General features: G+C 46.2%; 1 protein-coding gene across 2 annotated transcripts in view; it reads left to right on the plus strand.

Annotated features, from left to right (window-relative positions):
• The window catches only part of Tmem132c (transmembrane protein 132C), a 316,564-nt gene that overhangs the window by 58,022 nt on the left and 231,474 nt on the right, over positions 1-27,068 (plus strand). Inside the window, exon 1 of one of the 2 annotated variants that reach the window (XM_031338036.1) lies at positions 19,514-19,618. The exons of the other annotated variant lie outside the window; for it this stretch is intronic. Within the exon in view, the coding sequence (XP_031193896.1) occupies positions 19,591-19,618 (28 nt within the window). The 5' untranslated portion in view covers positions 19,514-19,590. Of the gene's footprint in view, positions 1-19,513; positions 19,619-27,068 lie in introns of those variants that run through there. 2 annotated transcript variants of the gene reach the window in all.

The raw sequence follows: 27,068 nt of genomic DNA on the forward strand, positions 1-27,068 counted from the left end.
TTTTCCCAATCTGGGCTCACAGAAAGCTACTTGATGCTGTGCATTGCCCAGCATGATGAAGTCCGAGGTGAGACCAGATGTGTAATCTCTCCTCAAACACAAACCTGGCACAAAGCCCCCCCAAAAAACCTCACTACACCCTCCTGCTCTCCCCACACCTCCAGGCATCTGGCTTTTCTGCCTTCAGGATTTTATCAGCTGTCTGGAGACATTCTCAGAGATTCTCAGATATCTGATGATACCAGATCCTCCAAGGACCAGATGTTAAGTTCTCTGTGGAACCAAGAGACCATCAGGCATCAGTAGGGGGGACGATAGGGCATCTTTGAGGTTAACTCTCTTATCTCTTGAAGGTAGAGAAGGCACCTGAATAACCTGCAGATAGATTCTAGTCAGGAATAACCTACTGCTACAATTTCAGGATTCCCTGTATGTGTCTGGAACTCATTGTTTGCTTTCTATGAAGCCCTGGGTTCCTCGCCCAGCTTCACCCCAAACAAACTATACATTAGACATAACTTCCAAGTAGTAGAAAACTCAAGTTCTCTGAAATAGAAAGCCAGACTGATAATTTATCAGGAAATATTGTTTTAGTCCATCATTAGCAAGTATGATAGTGGTGTGGAGCCTTCATATAGACATATGTCTGCCACTGAAGTGACCTCGCCTGACAGCTTGTCTGTCTCCTCCCTGGGACCCATATCCTCCCTATACTGTCTCTGGGCAATCTCTGAAGCATGCCAGTTTAAGCAAACCCAGTTGTCTTATTTTAATAGAATTCATCATTAAAAAAAATAAAATGACCAAGTGGCTTAGAACTTTCTGGAATAATTGTTTTTAACTGTGTTCACATCACAGTGTATGTGATATGAACCCAACCAACACTAAGAAAGATAGGAGGCAGAGATAGGAAAACCTGGCGTACGCCGTGGTCAACAAGAGAGCTTTCCTTAGACAAGACTGAAGATGTGAACCGACACCCGCAGTTATCTCTGACCTCTGTGTGTCTGCCTCATGTGCTCACCCTCCCCACACACACCCACACAGACACACACACAGTAGGGGGTGTAAAAAATGCGTCTTCTCATCTGAATCATTCTTTATATATAAAAAATCATGACTAATGGACCCTAAAGAAAACTTTCAGAGGCTCAAAGATTTATTAGTATCTGCCTGATCCAGTTCTGGATCGGACTGGCCCTGGGGGCGTGGCCCTAGGGGCGTGGGAAGAGAGCTCACATAAAGGAGAAAGCAACACATCTGCTTTGCCCAGTCTGTATTTGAACACTGCAACTCAGCATGCTACAGAATTACTCTTCCAGATATCAGCAAGCCACTCCTTTCGTGCCTGACGCCGATGCCACACACCTCCATTAAAATTGCAACTACTGCACACATATCAGAATGACTGATATCTGGAACGATGATGACACCATGAAAGTCTAGCGAGGATGTTGGAACCATGGTGATGCTAGTTCGTTGCTGGTGGGACTGTAAAACAAGTGGGACACATTAAAAACAGTTTATCTGTTTCCTCGGGGCTGAGCACAGATGTGTCATAATATGCCCCGGTCAACTTCCCTGGGTATTCATGCACACCATTTGAAAACACAAGAATGCTCAAATGGTTTGGGCAGCTTTAGTTATAATTGCAAAGCCAAGGAAGCCAGGACATTGGTTCTTCAGCAGGGATGTGGCTAGGCACATCCTGGTGCTTCCATGTTGGAACAGTACTGAACTGAAACAAAGATGAGTTATCATCTCACGTACATAGAGACATGGTAGGATTCTAAATACATATTGCTGAGAGAGGAAAGCCACAGTGAAGTGTGGCACAATGAATGGATGATTCTAATTGTCTGGCATTCTACAAAGGTGGAATTACAGAAGGAATAAAAATGACCAGTGGTTTCTGGGGTTTGGGGGTGCTCTCTCTCCCATCAAAGAGATAAAGCACTGAGGTGTTCTCAGGGGGTATAACAATTCTGTGAAGATGGACACACAGTTGTACATGTCTGTAAAAACCTGTAGAATAAATGACATTGTGTGATCGTCAGGGTTGGCTTATCAATGGCAGCTTAAATAGTTTAATAATTTAAGATGATTAAAATTGAGAAAGTGTGTGTGTGTGTGTGTGTGTGTGTGTGTGTAAGTAGCCATATTGAAGGTTTTTATACTTCCCACATAATTTCCCTACAACAATAAAAGTATTCTAAAACACTTAGTACAGTGACAGGAGACATGGCTGAGCACTTAAGAGCCTCGGCTGCTCTTGCAGAAGACCTGGGTTCGGTTCCCAGCACCCATGTGGCAGCTCCCAACTGTCTGTAACTCCGGTTTCAGAATACCTATTGCTCTCTTCTGGCCTCTCTAGGCTCCTGCACTCACATGCGCGTGTGCTTTTCCCAGACATGCACCCATACACATACATAAAAACAAAATCTGCTTTTAAAGAAAGTATATTCAATTTTTAAATGAGCGTATATTTGTTCCTTTCTATGTGTGTGTATGTGGAACTCAGAGGACAGTTGTTGGAGTTCTCCCCTTCCCATCATGTGGGTCTCAGGGATTGAGCTCAGGTCATCAAGCTTGGCAGTAGGCACCATTACCCACTAAACCATCTTGCTGGCCCAAGTATCTTCATTTCTCACAAGCTCCCACCCTCTCAGCTGCCCTCACGCGGTTCATCCTTGATTCTCTTGAAGAGCTATTAACTCTTCCTCTTGTTTAAAATGCATCATGAGTTGCTTGTGGCAAACTGCTTGAAGTCTTGGGCACTTGTGTGTCTCGTGTGCCTACAACAGAGCTCAGCACACTGTAGGTACTCAGCAAGGGTTGCAGAATAGGGAGGATAAAAGCAATTGATTATACTCAGACTACATGCATGTACACACCCCTTTCATTTTGCCTTTCAGCAGTTATGATTTTCTTTTACTTACTTTCTTTCTTTTTTCCCTCTGCAGCAAAGATGAAATCCATCCTAGGGTCTTAGGATTTATGAACTGTTACCCAAGTCTTTTCGCACGATTGTCAGGGAGGAGCCCAGGCATTGCTCCACTTAGAAGTGCCTGCACAAAGGGGCTTTGCGTGATTCCCCGATTCTGTAAGGATGTTGGCGTGGGGCTGGGGTAGGGGACTGAAATGATCAGCCTGAGATCCTTAAGGATGATTTACTCAAGCACTTAAGGTTCTTCTCCCTCTTTGAGGGTCCTTTCCGGGCAGTCTGGATTTTCACATCTGGAAGGTGAATTGAAAGACTTTTGGAGTCCTTCCACCTCCCTGCTTATTTTCAGAGCCCCCCTTTTGAGTGTGTCTGTGTCCAGGGGTCCCAGCTTCAAAGCTCTGGTCAACATCCTCCCATCAGCCCTTGGTCCCATCCAGGGAAGAATGCCAGACCCATCTAGGCTTTTTACCTCTGCAGGCAAAGCAGGGATCATGTTTCACAGGATGGGGCCTTTCAAGTTCTGGAAGGGCAAGGGGGGCTTGTGGGCCCAGGGGGGCCGGAGGCTGGCCTCTCTCCTGGCCTAATCATTACCTTAAGGTCTCTGCTGCTTTGCCTGGAGTGGGTCCTGAGGCAATCTGAGATTTCTCTGCCCTTGTCTGTGAAGGGTTGGGGCTCAGAGCAGTCAGTCCCCCACGGGTCCTGCAAGACTACTCTCTCTGCTGTTGCTACTCTCTGCCGAGTTAGGAAAAGGATAGGAACTCAGAGACCACACAGGCCTGCAACTCAGGGTGGTCCCAGACACTGGGTCTACTGCCCCCTCCACAAAAATGACTTCCCTGGGCGGCATGAAGGACAGCTTTCGTCCCCTGCTTGCCCCCAAAGTTCTCTTCCACTGCTTGGTCCCAGCATCTAGCACTTTGGGTGAGAGTCCCAGCAGCAGGGCCTGGCTTTCTCTACATGTCCCACAAGTAGCCCCATCAGGGCAGACCTTCAGCCCACACAGCAGGAGGCCCATCTTGCTTGAGGTTCAGAATCCAGTTGTCTGGATTGAGTGGAGACCTGGCAGGTAAGGATGTGGGGCTGTCACGTGTCCACACTTTCTGAAGTCTTCACCTCATGTCCCCCCCAGATCCAAACGGTATTTCATCTAATCTGCTTCACAATGTCTACCCGAGGCTTTTCATTCTAAGCTGTTTTGTTCCATAAAGGAAAAAAAAAATCAAAGCTCATTCGAGTTGCCATGAGATGTCAGGGGTATTTTGTGTAGACTCTGGAGAGCTGTTACAAATTCTTCCAGTTGTTCTTTCTGGTACTTTGATCAAAAAAAAAAAATGCTCTAACCAAAAGCAACTTAGGAGAAGAAAGAGTTTGTTTCCGTGTACAGCTTAGAGTGCACCACCGAGGGAAGTCAGGGCAGGGACTTAAGCTGTAACTGTGGGGGATGCTCCGCCCTAGCTCTCTTACAGTCTCGTGCTTATATAGCTTGCTTAGACAGCCTAGGACCGCCTGCCCAGGGAATGGTGCCGCCCACAGTGGGCTGGACCCTCTTACATCAATTGACAATCTCGCTCTGCCCCCAAAGACACGCCCACAGGTAAGTTGTTCTGGGAAGTTTCCTAACGGAGGCTGTGCCTCCTCAGATGACTCTAAATTGTGTCAAATGAACAATTTACAGATAACCAGGCACAAGTCAGTCCAGAAACATAATAGACTCACATAGAAGAAAAGCAAAGACCTTGTATAGTAGATGTCTCAACAGAAAGTCCATCTGCTCACACTGCTCTAAACTTGTAGGTCCAGCAAAGATGGCGGGCTGGGGACAGTGCCGGGGGGGGTCCCTTGCTCCCCCTTGTTCCCGTGTTGTTCGGGATGCTTGCCCTATGTATCTGCTTGGAAAGGTCAGGCCACTAGGTGGCTTTGCTCCTTGTCCTGATTATTGGGCACTGCTCAGTGGACATATTTGCTTGGAAAAGGAAAAGGGAGATATTCAAGGGCGACCATTGACCTCAGTGGCCGCTTAGGTCCAGGTGTTTTATTTTACGTTAAAGCTCCTTAAAGTATTTTAGTTCAGTGTTCTACACAAGTTCAGGGTTTGTCAGGTCTCAGAAGTATATCATTTTAAGTGTGTTATTCAGACTCCATTACCGTGTCATAAATGGCTAAGAAAATCAGTTTAAACATTTGTTTGTTTGTTTTGGCTTGGGTTTTTGTTGTTTTGATTTGTTTGGTTTTGGTTTTGGTTTTGGCTCACCGTTTCAGAGGCCCCGCCCACAGCTGGCCGAGGTGAGGAGAGGCTGGAGTGTGAGGTGGGAAGTGGCCAAGTACAGATTCCTCTGTCCTGGCTTCACAGACGCAGGGATGGGAGAGGGACCAAAACAGGATAGTGCCTTCGGATGCTCATCCCTAGTGACATATTACCTGCTCCTAGAGCCCAAGGCCCGCTTTGTGCCACCTCCTGAGAGGTTCAGCAGACTACAGATCCATCAGGGAATTTGTTACCAGATAAAGTCAGAGGCTTCGGGACCGTCCTGGGGCACCAAAGCCTTTAGTCTCTGAGGTTCCAGGAGACATTGCAAAATCAGAGTATAGTATCAGGACTAAAAAGACTTGATGGAAGTGACATCAACAGGAGTAGACTATGCAACCTTTAGGATGCGTCCAGCAGAGAGCCATGGCACACTTCTCCCTTTTTTTCATAAGGCTCATTAGGATGCAGATGTGATGGCTGGAATTGGTGCAGCAGCCATGAAGTAGGAGGCAGAGAAGGAATGGTGGATGTACTGGGGGTGCCTCTCAAACTCTGGGATGGTCAAACAGCCTTAGGATAAACTCATCTCTTTGAACTTTAAGTGAGTAAGAGATAAATCTCTATCTGCTCTTCAAACCACTGCCATTTTAAATTATGTTGAGGTTTATAAATATACTCTCTCTTGCTCACAGCTAGCTCTATTCTCTCCTGAAAAGTTCACCTGACAGCACTTCACAGGTTTTTAGAAAGAGGGAAAGTGCCAGGTGGTGGTGGCACATGCATTTAATCCTAGCACTTGGGAGGCAGAGGCAGGCAGATTTCTGAGTTCGAGGCCAGCCTGGTCTACAGAGTGAGTTCCAGGACAGCCAGGGCTATACAGAGAAACCCTGTCTCGAAAAACCAAAAAGAAAAAAAACATATGTCTGTAGAAAGGGGAAAAGTAAGAAAAGATATTCTGTGCTAAGTTCCTGGCTTTTGTTTTATTTTGGCTTGGTTGGTTTCCTATTTTTGTTTGTTTGTTTTTATTTTTATTCTTTTATTGTTGTTTTGTCTTTGGATCCTCTTTTTGACCATCATCATATGAAAACACCACCAGGAAGTTGTATCTCTGTCTGTTCTGCCTGAGAAATCATCTCTGGAGCAACTAAGGCTCAGCAGATGACACCCGCAGCTATGGTGACAGTACCCATTCTACAAGGGTTTGGTCATCAGCCATTTCTTCCTGATCTTCCTATTTCATGTAGCAAGACGGATCCTTCATGGCTGCTTTGACTGACAAACCCAGGCTCTCTGCAGACCAGCTGGGTTTCAACTGCCCTTCTGGTCCTTCTGTGGATGTCTGTGGAATTCTCAGCCTCACGCTGCAGCTCCCCTCCACGCCAGGCCCTACTGTCGGGTGCTGGCCATGCCTTCAGTTAGTAGGAAGAGTTCAGATCTCTCATCCATTCCCTCCCAGGCAGGGAGGAGTAGACTTAGCCTTGGGACACAGGTGGATGCTACTGCAGAGCTGGGGTTGCTGACAGCTGGCTCTCTGTACCCTTCGCAGTGCAGAGGGCCCCGCAGAGTCCTAGCAGGCAAAGGGGACAGGGAAGTCAGGAGTCCATGCAAAGCTCACTGGGGGACTAGAGGAGGAGCCTGCTACGATCATAGAGCGGCTCAGATATACTGAGCGTCCTGTTCTGTGACCCAAGACGCTTCGTTTCCAACAGTTGTTTTTGAGAATAGTCTATGGAGGATGCTGCAAGGGAGAAGAGGGCTGGGTGATAACCCGAGTGGAGCTGTGTCTTAAGGAATTGCACACACATGCACACATACACACACACACACACACATACATACATAATATTTAATACATAATGCATAATACATACATACATGGATCTATGGATGTAACATTTTTCACACTGGAAGATTGATGTATTACCTAAACATCTACTTGAAATGTTTACTTCTTAAAAATCCACTGTTTGAAATAAATATGCGTTAGGGTTTCTGGAATCAAAATTAATCATTTTATTGGGGTAGAATTTACACGTAAAGCTATACTATACATTGGTTAATGTCACTGGAGTTACATATTTATGAGCCTTGGAGTCAGGAACCATTATTTTTAGTTTAGTATGTTTCCTTACAGCCTACAAATTCTGAATTAGTCCCACTCGTCCCCCTCCCTCACAACTACTGTGTGCTACCTGCCACTGAAGACCTGTACACCTGGGATTTTTCTTGGCAGTGGAGTTCCAGAATAGTCTATAGAATAAAAGGACTTATGGTGTATATGGTAATCCATATGGTTCAATATGTAGGGATAGTGATTTAATTCTCTTTTGGCATAGTGATTTTGATGCTCATTCATGTCATGGTGTGTCTTCATGATTGATCAATATTCTATTATGAAGGCTAGACTAGTTTTCTGTCTGTTGATATGATAAAATGCCCAGACAAAAGGCAACTTAGGGGATAAAAGGGGCTTATTTCTACTTACAATTCCAGGTTATCGTCCTCCATTATGGGGGAGTCAGGTAGAAACTTTAAACCACTTGTTACACCACACTCATAGTCAAGGGCAGAGAGAGATGAAGGCACAGATGCTCGCTTGCTTGTGCTCAGCTCAGTTTCCCCATAGTCCAGGGCTTCCTGCCTAAGGAATGGTGCTGCCCACAGGCATCTGGGTCTTCCAGTATCAGTTAACTTAGTGAAGACACTTCCTGTAGATAGATGCAACGTAGACTGTAGAGTCAATGGAACTAACTCTCTTCCCAGGTGATTTTAGCTTATGTCACGTTGATGGTTAAAGCCAACCATCATGATGGGTTCACCATATTTGATTTATTGATTTATCACTGGGTGAGCAAATTGAACTGTTTTTCACTTTGAAGCTACGATAAACACTTCCGTCATGAGCATACACAGTCTGTGGTGTGAAATTATGTGTTCATGTCTTTGCAATAGGATGGCCTTTGTCTCATTGAAACAAACTCAGTAGCCCACAAACACAGGGGTCTCCTTCTGGACTCCGATTCCATGGCATTGGTCCACGAGCATCCTTGCCCTGGCAACTCTCCATCTTGATTAACGTAACTTCATAGTGAGTCTTAAACCTGGGCAATGTGACTTGTGCGAATTTGTTCTTTTCATTCAGACTCATCTGACTACTTTGGATTCCATATAGTTCCCTGTGAGTGATAGAAGTAGCTTATTGTTTATTATAAAAAAGAAAAAAAGAGAAAAGAAAAGCCAACAGGAACTCTGCACGGGATTTCCATTCAATCTGTCAATAGGTTTGCCACGTTGATGGCACAACAACTCAGTTTCCCAGCTGTGTGTGCCTTCCAGTCCTTGGCTGCATATCTTCCCAGCCACTTGGGTTTTAAGTTCCTTCTGCAATACATTATGAACTCCAGAGTCCATGTCTCAACTTCCCTTGTTAAGTTCATTCCTAAGTACTTTATTCTTTTTGATGCTGTGCTAAGTAGAGCGGGCTTCTTAATGTCATTTGAGGATGTCCATTGCACCGAAATCCAATTGATGTCTGCGTGTTAATCCTGCCTCTTGCCATCCCGCTGATAAATTTATTAGCTTGCAATTTTAATGGCTTCACTTGGATTTTCTATATGCCTATTGTGTCATCTGCGATTAGAAACGTTCTTACAACTTCCTTCCAATTCTAGGTGGTTTTATGGCTTTCCCTTGTCCAAATGCCACGACTAGATCTCAGGTTGCCACATGAGTGAAAAAGGGAAAGGAGACAGGCTTCATGAGCACGTGTGTGTATGAACATGTGGAGACAAGAGGACAAACTCATGTATCATCCCTCAGGAACCTTACTTCATAGACAAGTTCTCATCATCAGGGCTGGGCCAACTGCCCATCAAGCCCCGGAAAGCCTCCTGTTTCTACCTCCCCAAGGCTGAGAGTACAAGCTCGCTCACATCCCCATACCTGTTTTTTTTAATTATTATTTTTATTTTTACATATAGGTTCTGGGGTCAAACTCATGTCTTCACACAGCTCTGGGCTATCTCCAACCACTTTGATTTAGAACGGAACTATAATCCTCACTGTTAGCTTTCATGTCAGCATCTGTGCGGGTGCCTTGGTGTCCAGCCAAGACCCTAGAACTGGGGTTGGGGGTGCCAAGAGGTACACTTTGCTGTGGGGATGGTCATTCATACCTATGTCTCTTTTGCTCGGCTGTTGGCCATTGACATCTTTATTTACCAATCAAAAATAACTTGGAGACCAGGGTCATGTGGGTCTACATGCAGACTCCAGGTCTTGAGGGGGTAATAGAGAGCAAGATCACACATTAACACTTTATTCATTCACTCATCTCTTTACCAATAACTCATTTCTTTGCTCACTGCATCATTTCTTCACTAATTCACTCATTCATTTTCTCATTTATTCACTCATTTACCCACTAACAACTTCATTCATACATTTACTCACTCATGCACTCAGTTGTGTTTATACTCATTCATTTCTCTATTCACTCACTCTACCATTCATCTCTTTATTCCCTTGATCAGTCATGTGCTTGCTCAGTTACTCATTCATTTATTCCTCCTCCATTTGTACATTCATCAATTCACTCATTCATCCAACTATTCTTTCACTCGCATGTTCATTTGTTCACCCATTCATTCATTATTTGTCATTCATTCATTCCATTAGGAAGCCCTCAAGAGGCCTGGCTTCTCAGCTCAGCCCCCCCACCCCCGTTCCTTTGCATTCCTTGCAAGGAAGTCCTCCACCATGACGTGTCAATGGAGATGGAGAGGGCAGAACAGAGGGCAAGTTGGGAACTTTTGTTTCTTGATGGAAGACACTTCTGTGTGGAAAGAGTTTGTCTATGACTCTGGTAGAAGAGGAGAGGAACTGTGGGGTTGCCTGGAGAAGGAGCCCTGTTTCTGAGACACAGCCACCATTGGTGACCCAGGCCACATTTGCAGGTGTCAATGAGCACAGGTAGTTAGGTCATGTGACCACAGTGTTCTTGAAGCTTGGTGAGTACCACCAAGGGGCCATGCTCACCACTCCTGTTTGTGTTACAATGTGGGGTCTCTTCTGTCATAACACTTCAGACATCTGTGACCAACCGGATCTAGGAGGTCCCGCCCTCACGGAGTAAGATCTTCTGGCCTAGCTTCCTATATTGTTCTTTACTTGGCAGAGATGACCTTCTGCGGCTCCTTGCTGCTCTGTGGGGCTGAAGGCCTGCTTGTGGGAGGATGTCCCTCACCTCTGTCTCTTCAATTCATATCTCTACATTCTCAGTCTCAGTAACTCTATGTACACCTCTCTCTCTCTCTCTCTCTCTCTCTCTCTCTCTCTCTCTCTCTCTCTCACACACACACACACACACACACACACACACACACACGGGGTAGCAAAGGTCACAGGGGGCAGAACAACACTCCACTTCCTTTTGCCCTCCCTCTCCTTTATCTCCTTGAAGACATTCCAGAACCTTCTCTCTTGCTATCCCTCATAGTTGTGTCCTGGGGCTTGGGGGGCTGGATACTACTACTCTTTCCTTTAAATCAAATGAGTGTGAATTTCTATGCTTCCTTGAATATGTGGTGGGGGAGGGGAGTGCATGAGCTTGTAAGTCTGCATACATACAGAAGCCAGAGGACAAGCTTAGGTACATTTCCTTAGGAGACATCCACTTTATCATCCATCCATTCATTCATTCATTCACTCACTCATTTTTTGAGAAAGGATCTCTCACTGGCTTAGAAGCAGACCATGCTGGCCTGCATAGCAGTGTGCTACACAGATCATCTAGTCTCTGCATCCCTAGCTCTGGGATTACAAGTTCTGGCTTTCTATTTATTGATGGAGAACTCTATGCGTGCATATAATGTGTTTTGATCAAACCCACTTCCCCACTGTCTTCCCTCCATTTCCGCCCTTATTCCACCCAGCGCTTTTTCCTCTCAACTTTCTGTTTTTGAAACCCAGGGAGCCCATTTAGTGCTGCCTGGATGTACCTGAGTATAGGGCCCTGGCCTGGATCATGCACAGCCTCTCAGGAGCCACATCCCTGAAGGAAACAGGCTCTCCCTCCCCAGTAGCCATCAACTGCCAGTAGCTCCTCGGCTAGGGTTGGAACCTCATGAGATTGTCCCCATCCATCCTGGGATCTTGTAGGGTGATCGTTTAAAGGTCTTGGGAGTGATGTCACAGCCGCATGAGTTCCTGCGCAATAGTTCACTGCCGGCTTCCACTTTTTCCTTTCTGCCGTCTCTTCCGAGATGATCCCTGAGCCTTAGGGAGAGGACTGTGATATAGATGTCCCATTTAGAAGCCGAGGACACCGGAGTCTCTTACTCTATGCATGGTGCCCCCATTGTGGGCCTTGGTATTAGTCACCCCATACTCTGAGGAACACAAACCAAACCAAATCATTTTCTCTGACTGAGACTGACCCACACAAGTGTTGGATTCTTTGACATGGGTCCTGGGCCTAACACTCAGGTCTCCTCCTATTTTGGAGGCAAACACTTTGCCAACTGAGCCCTTTTTTCCCCTAGCCCCCATCCATTCTGCTCAGTGAGCTCATTCTGCATCCATTCTTAAGGAGGAGCTCAGACACCTGGCAGGTGGCGCATCACCTAAAGAGATGTGCGTGGCTTTTCTTGGGCCAGAGCATTCATGTTCATCATCAAATCCATGTGGCTTTGTCAGCGGCTTGATGGGTTCTAATTTAAGGATGGCAGCTAATGAGTCTTTATAGCAAGATAAAACTAATTTGAAAGCGTGCTAATGAGTGAAGTTTTATGTCGGAGAAGGCAAAATATTAATTTAGCACCCAAGAGGACCAGTGATGAAGGGGGTTTTAATTTTTTAATACGTTCCGCAAAATTGCAGGTGGAATAGTAATTATGGTGGTTGGTGTTGAGCGCCGGGCCTAGTTTAGTTCTATGTGAGCTTATGGGGGTCTAGCCTGATGCTAACCTGGTGCTTATCTCAGGACCCATTATCCTGGTGGGTGTGTCACAGACTTCCGGAAGACCCTTATATGAATTTTATGAAAATTTTATCCTACTTATTTATTTATTTATTTATTTATTTTTAGCCCAGGTTGCCCTTAGACAAGGCACTCCATGACCCCAACTTGTTCAAGCACAGTTCATGTACTCCTCCAGTGAAGGACTATACAGGTACCGAGGGAATCCAGAGGTGAGGAGATCTCTGTCTTACTGCTGCTCACAGTGCAGGGGCAAGCAAGAGAGGAGGAAGTGAAACATGTTTTCATGCATGAGTTTCATCGTAATGGCTCCCGAATACCTCATCTCTCCTCCTGACGTCCCTCATCTGCAGCTGAAAGGGTTGGCCAAGTAGGAATCATTGTCTCTCTGTGTGTTCAGGGAACAGAGATGACTGATATCACTGAGCTATTGGGACATTCTTCCAAGGCGGGTGGCAGGGGAGAAGCCTTGCCGGGCACAGATGCTGTGCAGCAGTCTTGAGTTCTAAGGATGTCTGCCTATAAATCTGTGTGGGGTATCTGACAGAGGGGAATGGCTGGCTGGGGGCAATTGGAAATTGACAGAGCAGCCCCAGCCCTCTGCTAGACCTCAGTGAAAAACGGACCTTTGAAGTCCAGACTTCTCTACTGGCCAGGCTCACTGGATAAAGAAAATCCATGGGGATTGGGGGTGCTTCACGGGCAACATCTTGAACTGGTTTTAGGCAGCTGGGGCTCTGCAAAAGCGGAAACACATTTCCCCGCATTCCTTTTCCTTTTAATTTTTCTTTTTTTCTTTTCTTTTCTTTTCTTTTTTTCTTTCTTTCTTTTTTTCTTTAATGCTGGGTTCCTGTGAAGGAGGTGGAGGCCATCTGCTTCCAATCTCAAAACACTTAGCACTCCACAGCAGACTCAGGCCTAGGACGTTTGATGCTCGGCCATCCCCAGGCCCCACACACTCTTGAAAGAAGAGGGAGGCCCCCATTCTCCTCAGGGGGAAAAGAATCTCAGGTTGCTCGATGACCCCAAGGCTATGCTATTCCTGCAGTGGTAAATCATGTGTGTGTGATGTGAGAGTGTGAGGCTGGGGGGGGGAGTTTGGGGGGCTGAGGAAGGGACCAGGGGGAGAGCTGTGTGCCCTATTCATTCCTAGATATCATGAGTTATTCCCTCTCTCTGTCTCTAACTAGATTCAGTATCCTACTTTTGTTTTTTTTAAAAAAAAAAAAGTCTTTTTTTTTTTTTTTTAATTATCATGTACTCATGGTCTCTATTTTCAGGGCACAGTGTGACATGTGAATGAATGTGCACAACATGTCACCATCTATCGGGCTCATTGGCATAGCCATCCTTGCAGACACTTTTTGTTTCTCTGTATTGAAAACACTCAGAATCCTCTGACTAGCTGATTTGAAACCTATGATTAATTGCTGTCAACCAGCGGCCCAGCCAACCTCACTAGTGACTGCCAACAGCCATACAACCCTCCCACCCACGCCCGGGGTCACGGGTCCCCTAACTTGTGAAATGACCGGATTAGGAAAGTACAGGTAATCAGCTGTGTTTATAAGACTTCTGTGACAAGCAAGCTCACTGCTAAGGGCCAAGAGCAAGCAGTGCCCGATAAAGCCACGCCCACACATGGCCTGGAAGAGGGATGGATGCAGGCTCTGGGTAGTGACTCATGCATCACCTGGAGATCGATTTACCTAGTCACGGGATCCCTCATCAGTCATCTATGCTCTTTCATGTTTGTGTGTGTATGTGCACGGTGTGTGTGTGTGTGTGTGTGTGTTTATCTGTGTGCAAGTGTACATGTATGTGTGTATGTCTGTGTGAGCACATTAGATTACAGAGGTCAACCTTGGATGCCATTCCCCATGAGCTCTTCACTTTAGTTTTTAAGACGGGGTCCCTTGCTGGTCTGAAGCCCAAGGACAGGGTAGGTTGGCTGTTGATGGAGCTTTGGGCATCCGTTCACCTGGCTCCACCTCACCAGTACTGAGATGACAAGGTTAATATTCATATGTACCCGGCCTCCGGCATGATCTTTCCCAGGTCCTTGAGTCTGCAGGGCAAGCACCCGTGCAGACACTACATGCACAGGATGTGAGGTTGAAGGAAGAAGGGAAGACTTCCCCCTCATTTTTCATCTCCATCCCTAGATCTGACCCCACACAAGAGGTTCCACCCTGCCCTCACAGTATTCCGGTTAAAGGCCAAGCTCTCCTCAGGGTGGCTCCCTCCACCGTCCAGTAGGGGGTATGGAGCTGACTTATTTGAAAGCCAGTTTGCCGTCATGTCAACATAGAGCGAGGGGCTTCTTTCTCTGTCTGTCCCTGCCCTGCTAGATATGGAAGAGCCACCGGCCAGCCATGTTAGGTAGCCAGGTGCAATATTTCTTCCACTGAGTCTTCAGCAAAGCCTGCAGTCTAGTCCACGTGTGAGGTTGTTGGAAGGCAGTAATGGGCCATAGTCTACCAGCAAAAGAAGAGAATATGAATATGATTTGAATAGCAAAGCCATAAGAGCAAAGCCCCTCCCTGAAATTGGTGAAACATTAAAATGCTTTGCAAAAAGAAATAATAATCATTTTCTTTATGGTCCATAAAGGAGGACCTGTGAATCTATTTTCTTAAGACACTCATGCCACCATCCCCTACCACCACCAACACTGGATTAATATCCACGAACAGCCACTTCATTTTTTCTACATGCTAACAGAGACCACCTGGTTGTCATTCAAATGTACTTTCTGTGGAAAAAAAAAAAGCAGCTCAAATATGATTATTTTCATTACTTCCTCTTTTGAATGGAAGGCCCCAGTCAACTTCTCCCACCCACCCCACCTCAAACTCTCTTCTCTTTGCTCTAATGTTTTCCTTCTCATTTGAAGTAGGAGCTCTTTAACTTTCCAACCGTGGCTGGAAAACTCCAGGGCATCCGTGCCACCCATGCAGCAGGGAGGAGAGCCACCCAGAGGAGGACTGGCCTTTGACCTCGAGAGGTCAGGGTCTGGGTAGAGGAGCCTCTGTTCGCTGCCGTAATCGGACAGCCTGCTGGGCTTTGGGGGGAGTGAGAAGGGGAGCAGAGCTTTCTTTCATCCCATGTATGTTGAGCAGTTGTATCTGCAACCCAGGAAATCTGCAACCATGAGAGGAACAAGCCATCAGAACTTGGTAACCCAGGTCAGGAACTGTGAGAAGAGCAGGCAACACTTGGTAGCCCAGAGAGGTCAAGCAGGAGATGTTCGACTGGAGCTGCCTGCCTGGAAGGCCCACATTAGGGGATCTTCTGGTTAGAAAACTCTTCTCTTTCTCTCCTCTTCCCTCTCCACCTTTTCATCCCTGCCCACACAAATACACCCACATACACTCACATATACTATCACACGCACTCACACACTCATTCACACACTAACACACACATTCATGCACACATACATAGACACACTTAACTCATGCACACTCATACACATAAGCACACCCATACACACCCCTCAGTAGTACATGGGTAACTGCCACCCCGGCTTTGCTTCAAAGGCATTAGACACTTGTCTAGCCACTCCAGACATTTTTTTTTTTTTTTTTTTTTTTGGTGCAGCTCAAGAGCTATTGCATCCCTCCATCTTCCCCAGACCCCAAAACCTTCTAGTGGAGACAGCAGGAGGCAGCGAGCCTGCACAAGGGTGGCCACAGTACTTGTAAAAAAGGCAGCCACCTCTGCTTCCACTGGGGATTTGGGGACCTCAAAGAGGGCCCATGTCTGTGATGTTTTAGGGATTCTCTCATCTCCCTAACACTGTGTGTGTGTGTGTGTGTGTATCTTAGTTTCCTTTTATTGCTATGGTAAGCACCCTGACTAAAGCAATTTGTAGGCAAAAGGCTTGTTCTGCTTCACAGTTCCAGACTACAGCCTGATCAGGGTAGAGAAGCGAAGGCTGCAGGAGCTTGACACGGGTTACATCATCACGTCCACCATCAGGAAGCAGGAAGTGAAGAAGGCAAGCTGCTGCTTAGCTCTCCTCCTTATTTCTACATCCCAGGACCCTCTGCCCAGGAAACAGTCCTGCTCACAGACAAGTTAATGCAGTGAAGGTAACCCCTCCCAGGCACACCCAGAAGCCAGTCTCCTGGGGACTTTTAAAGCCTGTGTCAGTGCTCAATTGCAGTGTGCTTGTGTGTCTATGTGTATGTGTAAGCATACCTGTGAGCTTGGCTACATGTGTGTGTGGAGGACAGAGATTAATGCCAGGCATTTCCCTTACTTCCTCTTTACTTTAGGTTTTTTCTTTTTCTTTTTTTTTTTTTTTTTTTTTTTTAAGACAGGGTCTCACTAGACGTAGAACTCACAGGTTGGCTAGACTGGTTGTCCGCTGCGCTCTGAGGATCCTCCTATCTCTCCTCCGAGCCCTGGGGTTTACAGGCATGTACTATCAACCGGCTGTTTAAAAAAATGTATTCATTATTTCTGTATGGATGTGTGTGTGTGTGTGTGTGTGTGTGTGTGTGTGTGTGTGTGAGTGCACATGCTCCCTTGCCTGTGGGCATGCATGCACACACATGTGCATACATGCTATATGTATTTGTGCAACAATGCATATATGGAGGCAGAAGACAATTTTGTGAAGTCATTCTCTCCTTCCATCTTCCGGGGTTTGAACTGAGATTGGCAAGTTTGCTTGACAAGCACCTATACCTACTGAGCCATCTTGCCAGCCCCCAGTGCCTGGCTTTTATGTGGTTCTGGGTATCTGAAGTCGGGTCCTCATGCTTGAGCCATCCTTCAGTCCTGCCAGGGATTCATTAACAGGGATGTTGCTCATTTAAAAGTCTTGGTTTTTTCTTTCCTAGTCCAAAGTACTTATTTAAGTATTTAAAGTATTTAGTAAGTACTTAAATACTTATTAAAGTATTTATTTCTAACTTCCCTTTTCTCACATTTTCCCTCGGAAACTCAGATGTCTCCCATCCCGCTGATCTAGGGGAATTCCTCTTCCTGAGGGCTATGGTTCTCAGACCACATAAAATTCAAATCTCCTAGAACAGCACAGCTCCCTCCTCCCCCACAGTGAGCTCCGGATGGTGTCTGAGTTTCATCTTTACAAGGGGCCTTTAAAGCCGCCTGGGCCCCTTCAAAACGCCCAGCCCCCTTTGTCCAGATGGGGACTGGGGTGGCCAGGCTGCCCAGCTGATTGTGTGCCGAGCAGTCCTCCCAGGGTAGGCTGTGATTTATACGCACGGGCTTGTCACCGGGTGAAAGGAAGGGCCACTTTTTCATTTTGATCAAATGCTAGGTTTGAAAGCCACCCACTGCCGTAAACTCAGCTGGATCCGCGGGGCCAAGATGAAACACATTGCCTGCTTTGTTGCTGAGATGGTGTTTCGGAAGGCTGTGTGAATGCTCTTCCCTTGGCTCGGCTCTCACACACACAAGAAGTGTACTGCAGAGAGGCTGACTCCCTGGCTCGGACCTCAGCCTGGGGAGAGATCGGAAAAGGTGCTGTTCACTGTCCAGCCCGCAGCTTTCTTTCTAACTGGCCGACCCACGCCTCTGATCCGCAGCAAATCTTTCTTCTCTCCATCCCGCCCTGCGGCCTCCCTCCTAGCATCCTTTGAAAGCTGTAAAGCGCTACCATCCATTTCCCAACTTAGACAATGGCATGGTGCCCAGCCTGGTTACGGTCCCCCTTTGTGCCTCTGTGTGTGACCTGAGCTTGTGGCGGTCCTTGACAAAATTCCGACTTCTCAGCTGGATGAGCTTTCTTTCCCCAGCATCACGGGGGCTGTTTGATGGCTTCCTGGACTGCTGGCAGCTTTGTGACTTCACAGTCAACAGGACTTGGAAGTGAGTCTCTTCTCGTTGTTCTTGGTGCCAGCACAGCCTGAGGGAAGTGTGGTCCAGCCCCAAGCGTCTCAGTCTGTGAAGCTTGGGGGGGGGGGTGCACTAGGAGCATTCTAAGATGCCCACAAGCTCCACCTTTCCAGTTCACCTATATTTATTACGCATGTCTTGTGTGAAGGATTATTAAATGGGAAAATAGCCCTGGGTAGAAAATGGGTTGGAGAGGTGGCTCTGCGATGGCTGCTCTCACAGAGGGCCTGGGTTCAATTCCCTCATGCAAATGGTGGCTTGGGCTCATAGCCATTTGTAATTGGAGTTCCAGGGGATCCAATGCCCTCTTCTAGACCCCACAAGCACCAGGCGTGCGTGTGTGCATAGATACTCATGGAGGCAAAACATCCCATATACATAGTATGATAAAATAATTAAAAAAAAACATTTTTAAAATGAAAAAGAAGTACATTTTGAAAGCAGGGCATGCTGGGAAGGAAACCACATTGGTGCGGTAAATGGTACTCAGAAAGCGGCCTGTTCCTATAACTATGACGTCAGACAAGGGGTTTGTGCATGGATGGCAACTGTATTAAAGTCAGAAGCTACAAGAGGAATAGTCTAGACTGGGAAGAAAGAAGGTCCAAAGGCACCAGGTGGGAGCATATGAACCTCCAAGCCAGCAAGTATGGCTGCAACAGTTGAAATGAAAGGGGCCATCCCAGTGATAAATTTGGAAAGGTGGGCACCACAGTGAGGGTTTGGTAAAGACAGTGGGTTATTTCAAAGCACCCCAAATGAACACTTATCTTTAGAACACCTTCCTGGAGCAAGGATTTCTTTAAAAGATAAATACATGAACGCTGTGTACGTATATTCTCTCTAGGAGAGAAGGCTAGCTCTTCCAGTGAGTTGGAAGGAAATATTGAGGTGGATGCATGACAGTTACATATGACATGTTCAAGCTGGGTTAATGGTCCCTAACCCTGTTTAGCTTCCTGTCCTCGGCTGGTAACGAGGTTGGAGCTATGTCCTGCTGTGTCTAGACCAACCACACACAATGCCTCATATACCATTGAGCCCTTGAGATGGGCCAGTCCAAATTGAGATCTTCTGTGAGTGTAAAATACCCACTTGATATTTGTCTCAAGATGTAAAAAGGAGAAGAAAAAAATCAAGCCGATATATAAATACTTTTTTTTTTTTTTTGGTTTTTTGAGACAGGATTTCTCTGTATAGCCCTGGCTGGCCTACAATTCACGCTGTAGACCAAGCTGGCCTCGAACTCGGAAATCTACCTGCCTCTCACTCCCCAAATGCTGGGATTAAAGGCATGTGCCACCACTGCCTGGCTACATAAATGCTTTATATAGCAATTACACATTGAAGTGATGATATTTGGATATATTGGGCTAAATGTATTGTTAATACTAACCTCACATCACTTGTCTTGTGCTTTGTAGGCAGCGCTAAGGAAATTTAATATATTTCGTCCAATATTTGTGGCTTGTATTCTCTACCCATCAGTCAGACGCAGCTGGTCTGAGCAGTCTGCTTCCTTATGCTTTGGAGATAAAGGGAGGCATGCGATACAATGGGGATCATGGGCCAGGTAAGGAAACCGAGTCAGGCACAGGACTAGGTGCTGGTTGGTTTTAACTATCAGCTTGACCACAACCTAGAGTCTCAAGTGAGGAATTGTCTAGATTAAGTTGGCCTGATGACATACCTGGGGTGGGGTGGGGTAGTTGTCTTTACTGTTCATTGATGTCTGAAGACACAACCAATGTGGGCAATCCCATTCCCTAGGCAGGGGGCCCTAAACAGTAACCAAACATTCCTTCTCTTTGTACTCTTGACAGTAGATACGATATGACTAGCTCCTTCAATCCTTGCCCTGGTTTCCCCAAAATGATGGAATATAGTTTGGGACTGTGAGCTAGATAAACCCTTTCTTCTCTGAGTTACGTGTCTGGATGTTGCAGCTCCTGCAGGCTGTATAGCTGTATGGAGCAGCGTAGGGAGGGAACTTTCTCTCTCTGCTCTGCTACACAGCTAATCTTGTGAGCATACTTAAAGCAAGGTGACATGGCAGGGACAGTTGCTACCTCTGGTTTCAAGTGTGCTCGAATCCAGTCTCGTTCTGGCCCCAAATGACCAGGCACTTGCTCTTGGAAACCTTTCAGGCCTTTCTCTCTATTTGTAAAACAGCAATGGTGGTGGTCACTGGACCCTTGAGGGCTTGGCGTTGGAGTTCGTTAAACGGTGTTGTTGACATGTGACTCCATCCCATTGTGTGAGCTATTTAATGCATCCTAGAGCCTTCCCTGCTTTGTGCAGACATCACCCTGACTCTGGTTGCAAGTGGTTCATTAGTCTAGGAAGACCCACCTTGTCCCGCTGGATCCACCGCAGCCCAGATAGTCTCATCTTTGTCACTATGGACTACGGGCAGCCTTCTTGATACCATGAGGGAGAGTCCTTGCTGCTGAGACTGGAGTGAGACTAAGAGATGCAGAGAAACCAACTTCTCCACCATCCATGGCTGACGTCTTGCTTTTCTCCTAAGGCTGATGCACACCCTTATCTTTAAAAATATGTGTATGGCAATTGTGACTTTGTGGCTTAATGTCAGTGTCTCTTTTTTTTTTTTTGTCTTGTGTAAATGGTCCTATCTTGACTCATATATTCAGTAACAAATTATAGGGTCAGTGCGGTGTGGCGCGGTGTGCTGTGGTGTGGTGTTGAAAGACAGAGGGAGAGGGCAACACACATAGCCCATGAGAACTGAGATAGAAACAAACCTATGAGAGAGAACAAAGGTTCAGTGTGCTGAGAGCCATTGCAGGATATCTACAGTGTCTACCCATAATCCCATTTTGCTGAGCGGATCATGCCTCAACAGTTCCTTTGCACAATAATATTCCAGAGCCTAGTTATTAATTCCTCAAACACTATCCTGTTCCACGGGAGGAGAGTCATGAGTCTGCTGGGAGCACAGTTAGATTAAGTGCTTACAAATAAGAGAATGAAGCGAAGGGGGAAAGACGGACAGGAGATGAACCGGAAGCTGATGCAAACTGGTCCCCTCTCCCTCATCAAGGCTTGGGAAACATCATTGGAGAGACTGGCAGAAAGGATGTAAGAGCCAGAGAATGGGGCTGGCAAGATGGCTCAGCGAGTAAGAGCACTGACTGCTCTTCTGAAGGTCCTGAGTTCAAATCCCAGAAACCACATGGTGGCTCACAACCACCCATAATGAGATCTGACACCCTCTTCTGGTGTGTCTGAAGTCAGCTACAGTGCTCTTATGTATAATAATAAATAAAATCTGAAAAAAAAAAAGGCAGAGAATGGGGAGAAAGAACCATGAGATACTGTCTTCTGGATATAACAGGGCTGTCACACACACGCATTAAGCCATAGCAACCATGGTTGCCTGAACAAGATCAAGCCAGTTAAAATACCCTAGTATAAATGAGAAGGGTCTACCAAGACCCCACCCCTAGCTGAGGAGCTACCAGAAGTGAGTGGGTGGCCTCTGGGAAAGGGAGAGTCAATTTTCTTTAAAGGTCCCTGGTAGATTGCTCAGGACCCTGTGGATGACCCCATACCCGTGCATGTAAAATCAACAGTAATTGAACTCAGTGGGTTAAAAATAAATAAATAAATAAATAAATAAATAAATAAATAGCAATTTTTTGTTTGTTTGCTTTTGGATACAGGATTTCTCTGTGTGGCCCTTGGATGTCCTAGAACTCACCCTGTAGACCAGGTGGCCCTCAAACTCAGAGATCTGCCTGCCTCTGCCTCCTGAGGTGCTAGGGTCACTGCCCAGCTGTAAATTGCAAATTTCAAAGAGAGGAAATGAAGGTACTCAGAAAGGGATGCCTGTGTCTTTATCAGACTATTGAAACAGTGGGCCCCGGAGAAACACAAATTTCCCCAAGAATCTCTTACAGGGAAAGGAAAAGACTCCAGCCTGAGGCGGACTAGTCTTCCGGAGATGTCACACAGTTCTAGCAATGGGGCAGCCACCTTATGGGAGAAGATGGAAGGCTAGCTAGTGATAAGTCTATTGTGACCACACCTTGACTGGACCTGCTTAGATGTATACATCTCTGGTCCTGTACTTAAACTTCAGTATCACTCCAGGACCTACTTAGGGGGGATAGTTGGGTCTCTCTGTTCTTCTTCCCAATGCAACAAATTGAATAAATCTCCTTTTTCCCTTTTTCTTCACAAAAGGACATGAAGTTGGGAGAAAGGTATGTTAGGGGATCCTGGGGGAAGTTAAAAGGAGAAATTAGGGATGTGTGGGTGTGTGTGTGGGGTGTGTGTGTGTGTGTGTGTGTGTGTGTGTGTACATAATGAAGCTGAGAGGTGAAAGAAGAGATGCCGAATCTGAAGATGAGCACAAGGAAGAGATATTTAGACTATTCGCTCTCAGTTTTGAAGTTCTCTATGCCAGAGGAAACATGGCTACCTTCTAGAATATGACGTGTATAACCTCACACCAACTGGTTGCTAAGGCTTTCTCAAGCCGCTTCCCACTGCAGCTCACTGTATTCAATTAGAACACCCCAGCTGCACCTTCTTGGACCTCAGTCTATGGCTCAACCCCTGTGTATGTGCATCCGGTGTGCTCAGCTTGAAGGGCAGTGGACCTGTCAAGGGTGCTTTCAGCTGAAGGGTGAAAAGAAGGCTCACCACCAAGGCTCACAGCCAGCCATGACGGAATGAACTCCAGGGAAGGTTCCGGGCTATGTGCAGAATGACTCCGTAGTGTTCTCACAAGTCCTGTAGCTGTCTAATTGACTCCTCACGAAATCAAAAATGTATTCTGGCCTCTGCCTCACCACGTACTGGGTTGAGAAAGGAAGTTGCAGCAGGGGCCCATTCCTTCATCCTTTCTTGTTAAACCTTTCCATCGAAGCCACCCTCTAACTGTATCTGACCAGACCAGGATAACCTTTACCTTCAGTGTAGACTCAGAAGTATAGAGCCTGTCTAAAAGGAATAGGGCTCATGATTGGCAGGGCAATTATCGTCACCTGCTGAACTCAGCATATCAGACACTCTGGGTGAGGGAGGAAAGGCATGGATAGAGAATAAGAGCTGGTGATATCTGCTAGAGAGAAAAATGGTGAGTAGGCTCCATCCCTAGGCAGGTGGCTTCCTTTCCTGTGCACAGGACAGAGGGGCTGACCATCTCACAGGCAAATGGCTTCCTCTCTGTACACAGGATAGAGCCGGAGGTCGGGGGTCGGGGGGGGGGGCGGCACATCCCTTAGGCAGATTCCCCATCCTTTGCACAAAGATAGAATAAAGGAGTGGGGCAGAATTCTAGGGAAATTGGCCCTCACTTTGTGTATAAGTTGGAAAAGTGGAGCACATTCTAGGCAGATGGTTTCTTCTACACACATAGGACCAAGGGGTATGAGCTGAACCTCTAATTACAGAAGGTGACCTTGGACCCAAGTCAAAGGCAGAGGAAAGGTTTGCTCCGGAATATGGGAGAATATACAAGGGACTCACGGTGGGGAGTGTGCGATCTCTGGTGCAGGTTCTACCTGTTGAGGTGAACATGAGGGCAGTTGTGAACATGAGTCAATAGGGGCTGGGAAGGAATGTGAGAATGCTGGTCTTGCATGAAGGACTTGCAGTTTGGCCTCCATTCTTATTGATCTGGCTTAAATCAGGCAAGCGGTTAGAGTTAAAAAAATAAAGCCTTAGGGCTGGGGAGATGTCTCAGTGGGTGAACTGCTTGCTGCACAAACACGAGGATCGGGGTTTGGATTCCCAGCACCCCCATAACAAGCTAGAGGAGACAGTGCACATCTGTTATCCCAGTGTGGAAGGATGGAGACAGGAGGAGCCCTAGAGCTTGCTGGCTCGTCAGCCTGCTTGTATCAGTAAGCTCCAGGTCCAGCAAGAAACCCTGTCTTTAAAAATTAGTAAAGAACAATTGAAGAAGATACCAGATGTCAACTTCTAGCCTCCACATGCATATATGTATATACATGTATACACATGGGCTTGCACATGCATGCATCATACACCATATACATCACACACTACACCACACAGACACATACAAATGATGCCTGAATCATGGGCTCTGGAGTCTGACTTTCTAATTTGAATCTGCTTGTGTGTGTGTGTGTGTGTGTGTGTGTGTGTGTGTGTGTGTGTTTGTGTATTTCTAAATGAAGTCAGTTTACAGGTACCAGGACTTAGGACTTGGATGTATCGCTGATAAGGCACGATGATCCCAGAGAGTGAGACCCAGGCAACTTATTGGGGTGGGGTTGGGCCAGACATTCCATGCAAGGTAACAGATGTGGTATGGTGATGGATTTTGAAGCATCAACAGGTATAGCAGCTCCAGAGAGAGCAAGGAAGAATGCTGGGCCTGCTGGGTAGGAAGTGAAGGCAGGGTAGGGAGTATGGTGTAGGGAAGGAAGATGGTTTAGGGAGCCAGGCACATGCTGCTGGGCTCAGAAGTGGCTAGGAGCACATTGGTCTTGGGGAGTTGGGGGGGGTGTACTTCAGTGCTCTGAGTTGGGTTCGTGCTGTTTTTTTCTGGCTTCCTGTTTGGAGGAGGCTGTCTGCACAGCGTTGGCTCTGCAGCTGTTAATTGGCAGGAAGCGATAATCATGCAAGAATGGCTGAAATCATCAGTTAGGGATCTTGGTTTTTTGGAAGTAAGTGAAATCCTGAGATAGCCTGCCCTAATTATTTCCTGGCTTAAAGAAACCAGGTGCGTTGGAGACATTATTTTTTTTTCCTCTTCTGATTTATGGAGGTCTTGGGGTCTGCGTTCTGAAAGTGCTGAGGGAATGAAGTTCTGGGTGTTGTCCTAGGAATAAGAAACTTTTCTACTTATCTCACGATAAAAATCTCTTCAATGAGCTTATCTAAATTCTGACGAGTTAACAAGTGTCCTAGATTTTTTTTTGTTTCTGTAGGTACCAATTTAAATTTTTATTACATTTATTTGGCGTGTATTTGTGTGCGAGCATGCACTCAAGTGCATCTGTGTGTGTGTGTGTGTGTGTGTGTGTGTGTGTGTGCGCGTGCGCACGCACATGCATTTATGGCACACATGTGGAGATCATAGGACACGTTTCAGGAGACATCTTCTACCATCTGGAACTGAACTCAAGTTATAGGACTCCTCTACCCACTGAACCCTCTCTTTGGTCCTTCAACTTTAAATGTCAAAGAATTATGTAATATTTATTACTACCAAAGAGAAAGGATGAACCACAGGCTAAGAGGTGTAGAGGGTCTCCTGCCTTAAAAGACAGTTCTTCCGCCCTGGTCTTCTATCTGTTGAACTCTTCTTCATGTGCATTGGCTGCTACATGGTGCTTCAACATGGCTCCTGGGCCTGCCAATGGGCATTGGCATTCAGCTGAAGAAACCGCTTTCTCCTTTCTTTCTCGTGGGAGAGACCTGTTAGACTCACAAAACGAAAGGAGCATCCTAATTCTCCACAGAGTTCCTGAAGATGATGGCCTAAGGAAACAACAGGCTAGACTTTGGCTTTTAGTGCTGCCCACCGACCACAAGAGACATGATTCCGTTGGGCTGTGGGCGGATGTTCTTCTGACAGAGACGTGGCTTGGTAGATGGAGATGAGACCCATGAAGTGTTTGTTGGAAAGAGGGATGGAATGGATCAGAGTTTCACAAGGTAGGAGGGAAACTCAAGGGGTACTCTGCATTACAAAATTCTAATTTTGGTTAGAAGAGGTATGTGTGTGTGTGTGTGTGTGCAGGTAGGTAGGTATATTTGTATCTTGACTAGGTGTTTTAAATACATAGTTGCCTTAATCATGATGAAGATGCTTCAACCTATGGGATACACTTAAGGGTTTAAAAGCGCTGGGCAGTGGTGGCACATGCCTTTAATCCCAGCACTTGGAAGACAGAGGCAGGTGGACTTCTGTGTTTGAGGCCAGCCTGGTCTACAGAGTGAGTTCCAGGACAGCCAGGGCTACACAGAGAAACCCTATCTCAAAAAAAAAAACAAAACAAAACAAAACAAAAGTGTTTAAAAGCTGGGATCCATGACTCTCTCCTAACTATCTCACATGCTGGGACAGAGAACTGACAGCTCGTTTTTCTCACTTAGAAATTTGTTACTATTTTTTTTAAGATTTATTTATTTTTATTCCCCATATATGAGAGTTTTGCTGGCATGTATGTCTGGACACACATGCGTGCCTGGTACTCATGGAGGTCAAAAAGAGCATCAGAACCCAGCAACTTACTGTTAGAGTCTCCGTAAGGTTTTCTCAGATGACTATTTTGAAATTTCATCAACTCTCATCCCATCTGGTTTGGCCTCTTCTTGCAACCCAGGGAAAGTTCCGGAAAGAGAGGTGTGGTTTTCTCTTTGTTTACTGTTCTTCTCCTATATCTGGAATGGTACCTGGCACACAGTGGGTCTTCCTGGACTCTACGGAGACATAATTGAGTGACAAGCCTCTCAGTCTACGCCACCAGCATGTGGAAGATAATGAAAATATACATCAAGTCACAGCGCAGAATCTTAAAAACCTGAAAATCTCTCTGCTTCATTTCCTAAAAATACTGCTTCTGTATTTTACCCATGATGCCTTGGGTGTCATAATACACAGGATGTATGGCATAAGTGGTCATATAGTGATAAAAATAGTGTTCGTGTCCTCCATCTTGTCTAGCACAGACACACCAGTGAAGAGCATGACTGTGGTTCTTCGTGTCTGTTGTTCCCCAACGTCCACATGAAAGATGACTTAGTATAAACAGAGTCAGCACTCCAAAGGAGATGGAGTCAAGGTCCTGTCACCATGTGACAGCCATTTTCTCCAGTAGAAACAACTAAAGAGAGGAAGATCTGTTTGGGTTTGGGTTTTGACAGGGTGTTTTAAACTGCAAAAAGGAAGAGCTCGTGTCGTTGCATCTTTCTTGCTGGACGAGGATGACACAACACATCATGACAGGAAAAGCATGGTGACAGAAACAGGGGGGCTGCCTGCTCAGTTTGGCCGATCAGGAGATGGAGCTCAG

The sequence above is a fragment of the Mastomys coucha genome, unplaced genomic scaffold, assembly GCF_008632895.1.
Source record: "Mastomys coucha isolate ucsf_1 unplaced genomic scaffold, UCSF_Mcou_1 pScaffold22, whole genome shotgun sequence".
Taxonomy (NCBI): Eukaryota; Metazoa; Chordata; class Mammalia; order Rodentia; family Muridae; genus Mastomys; species Mastomys coucha.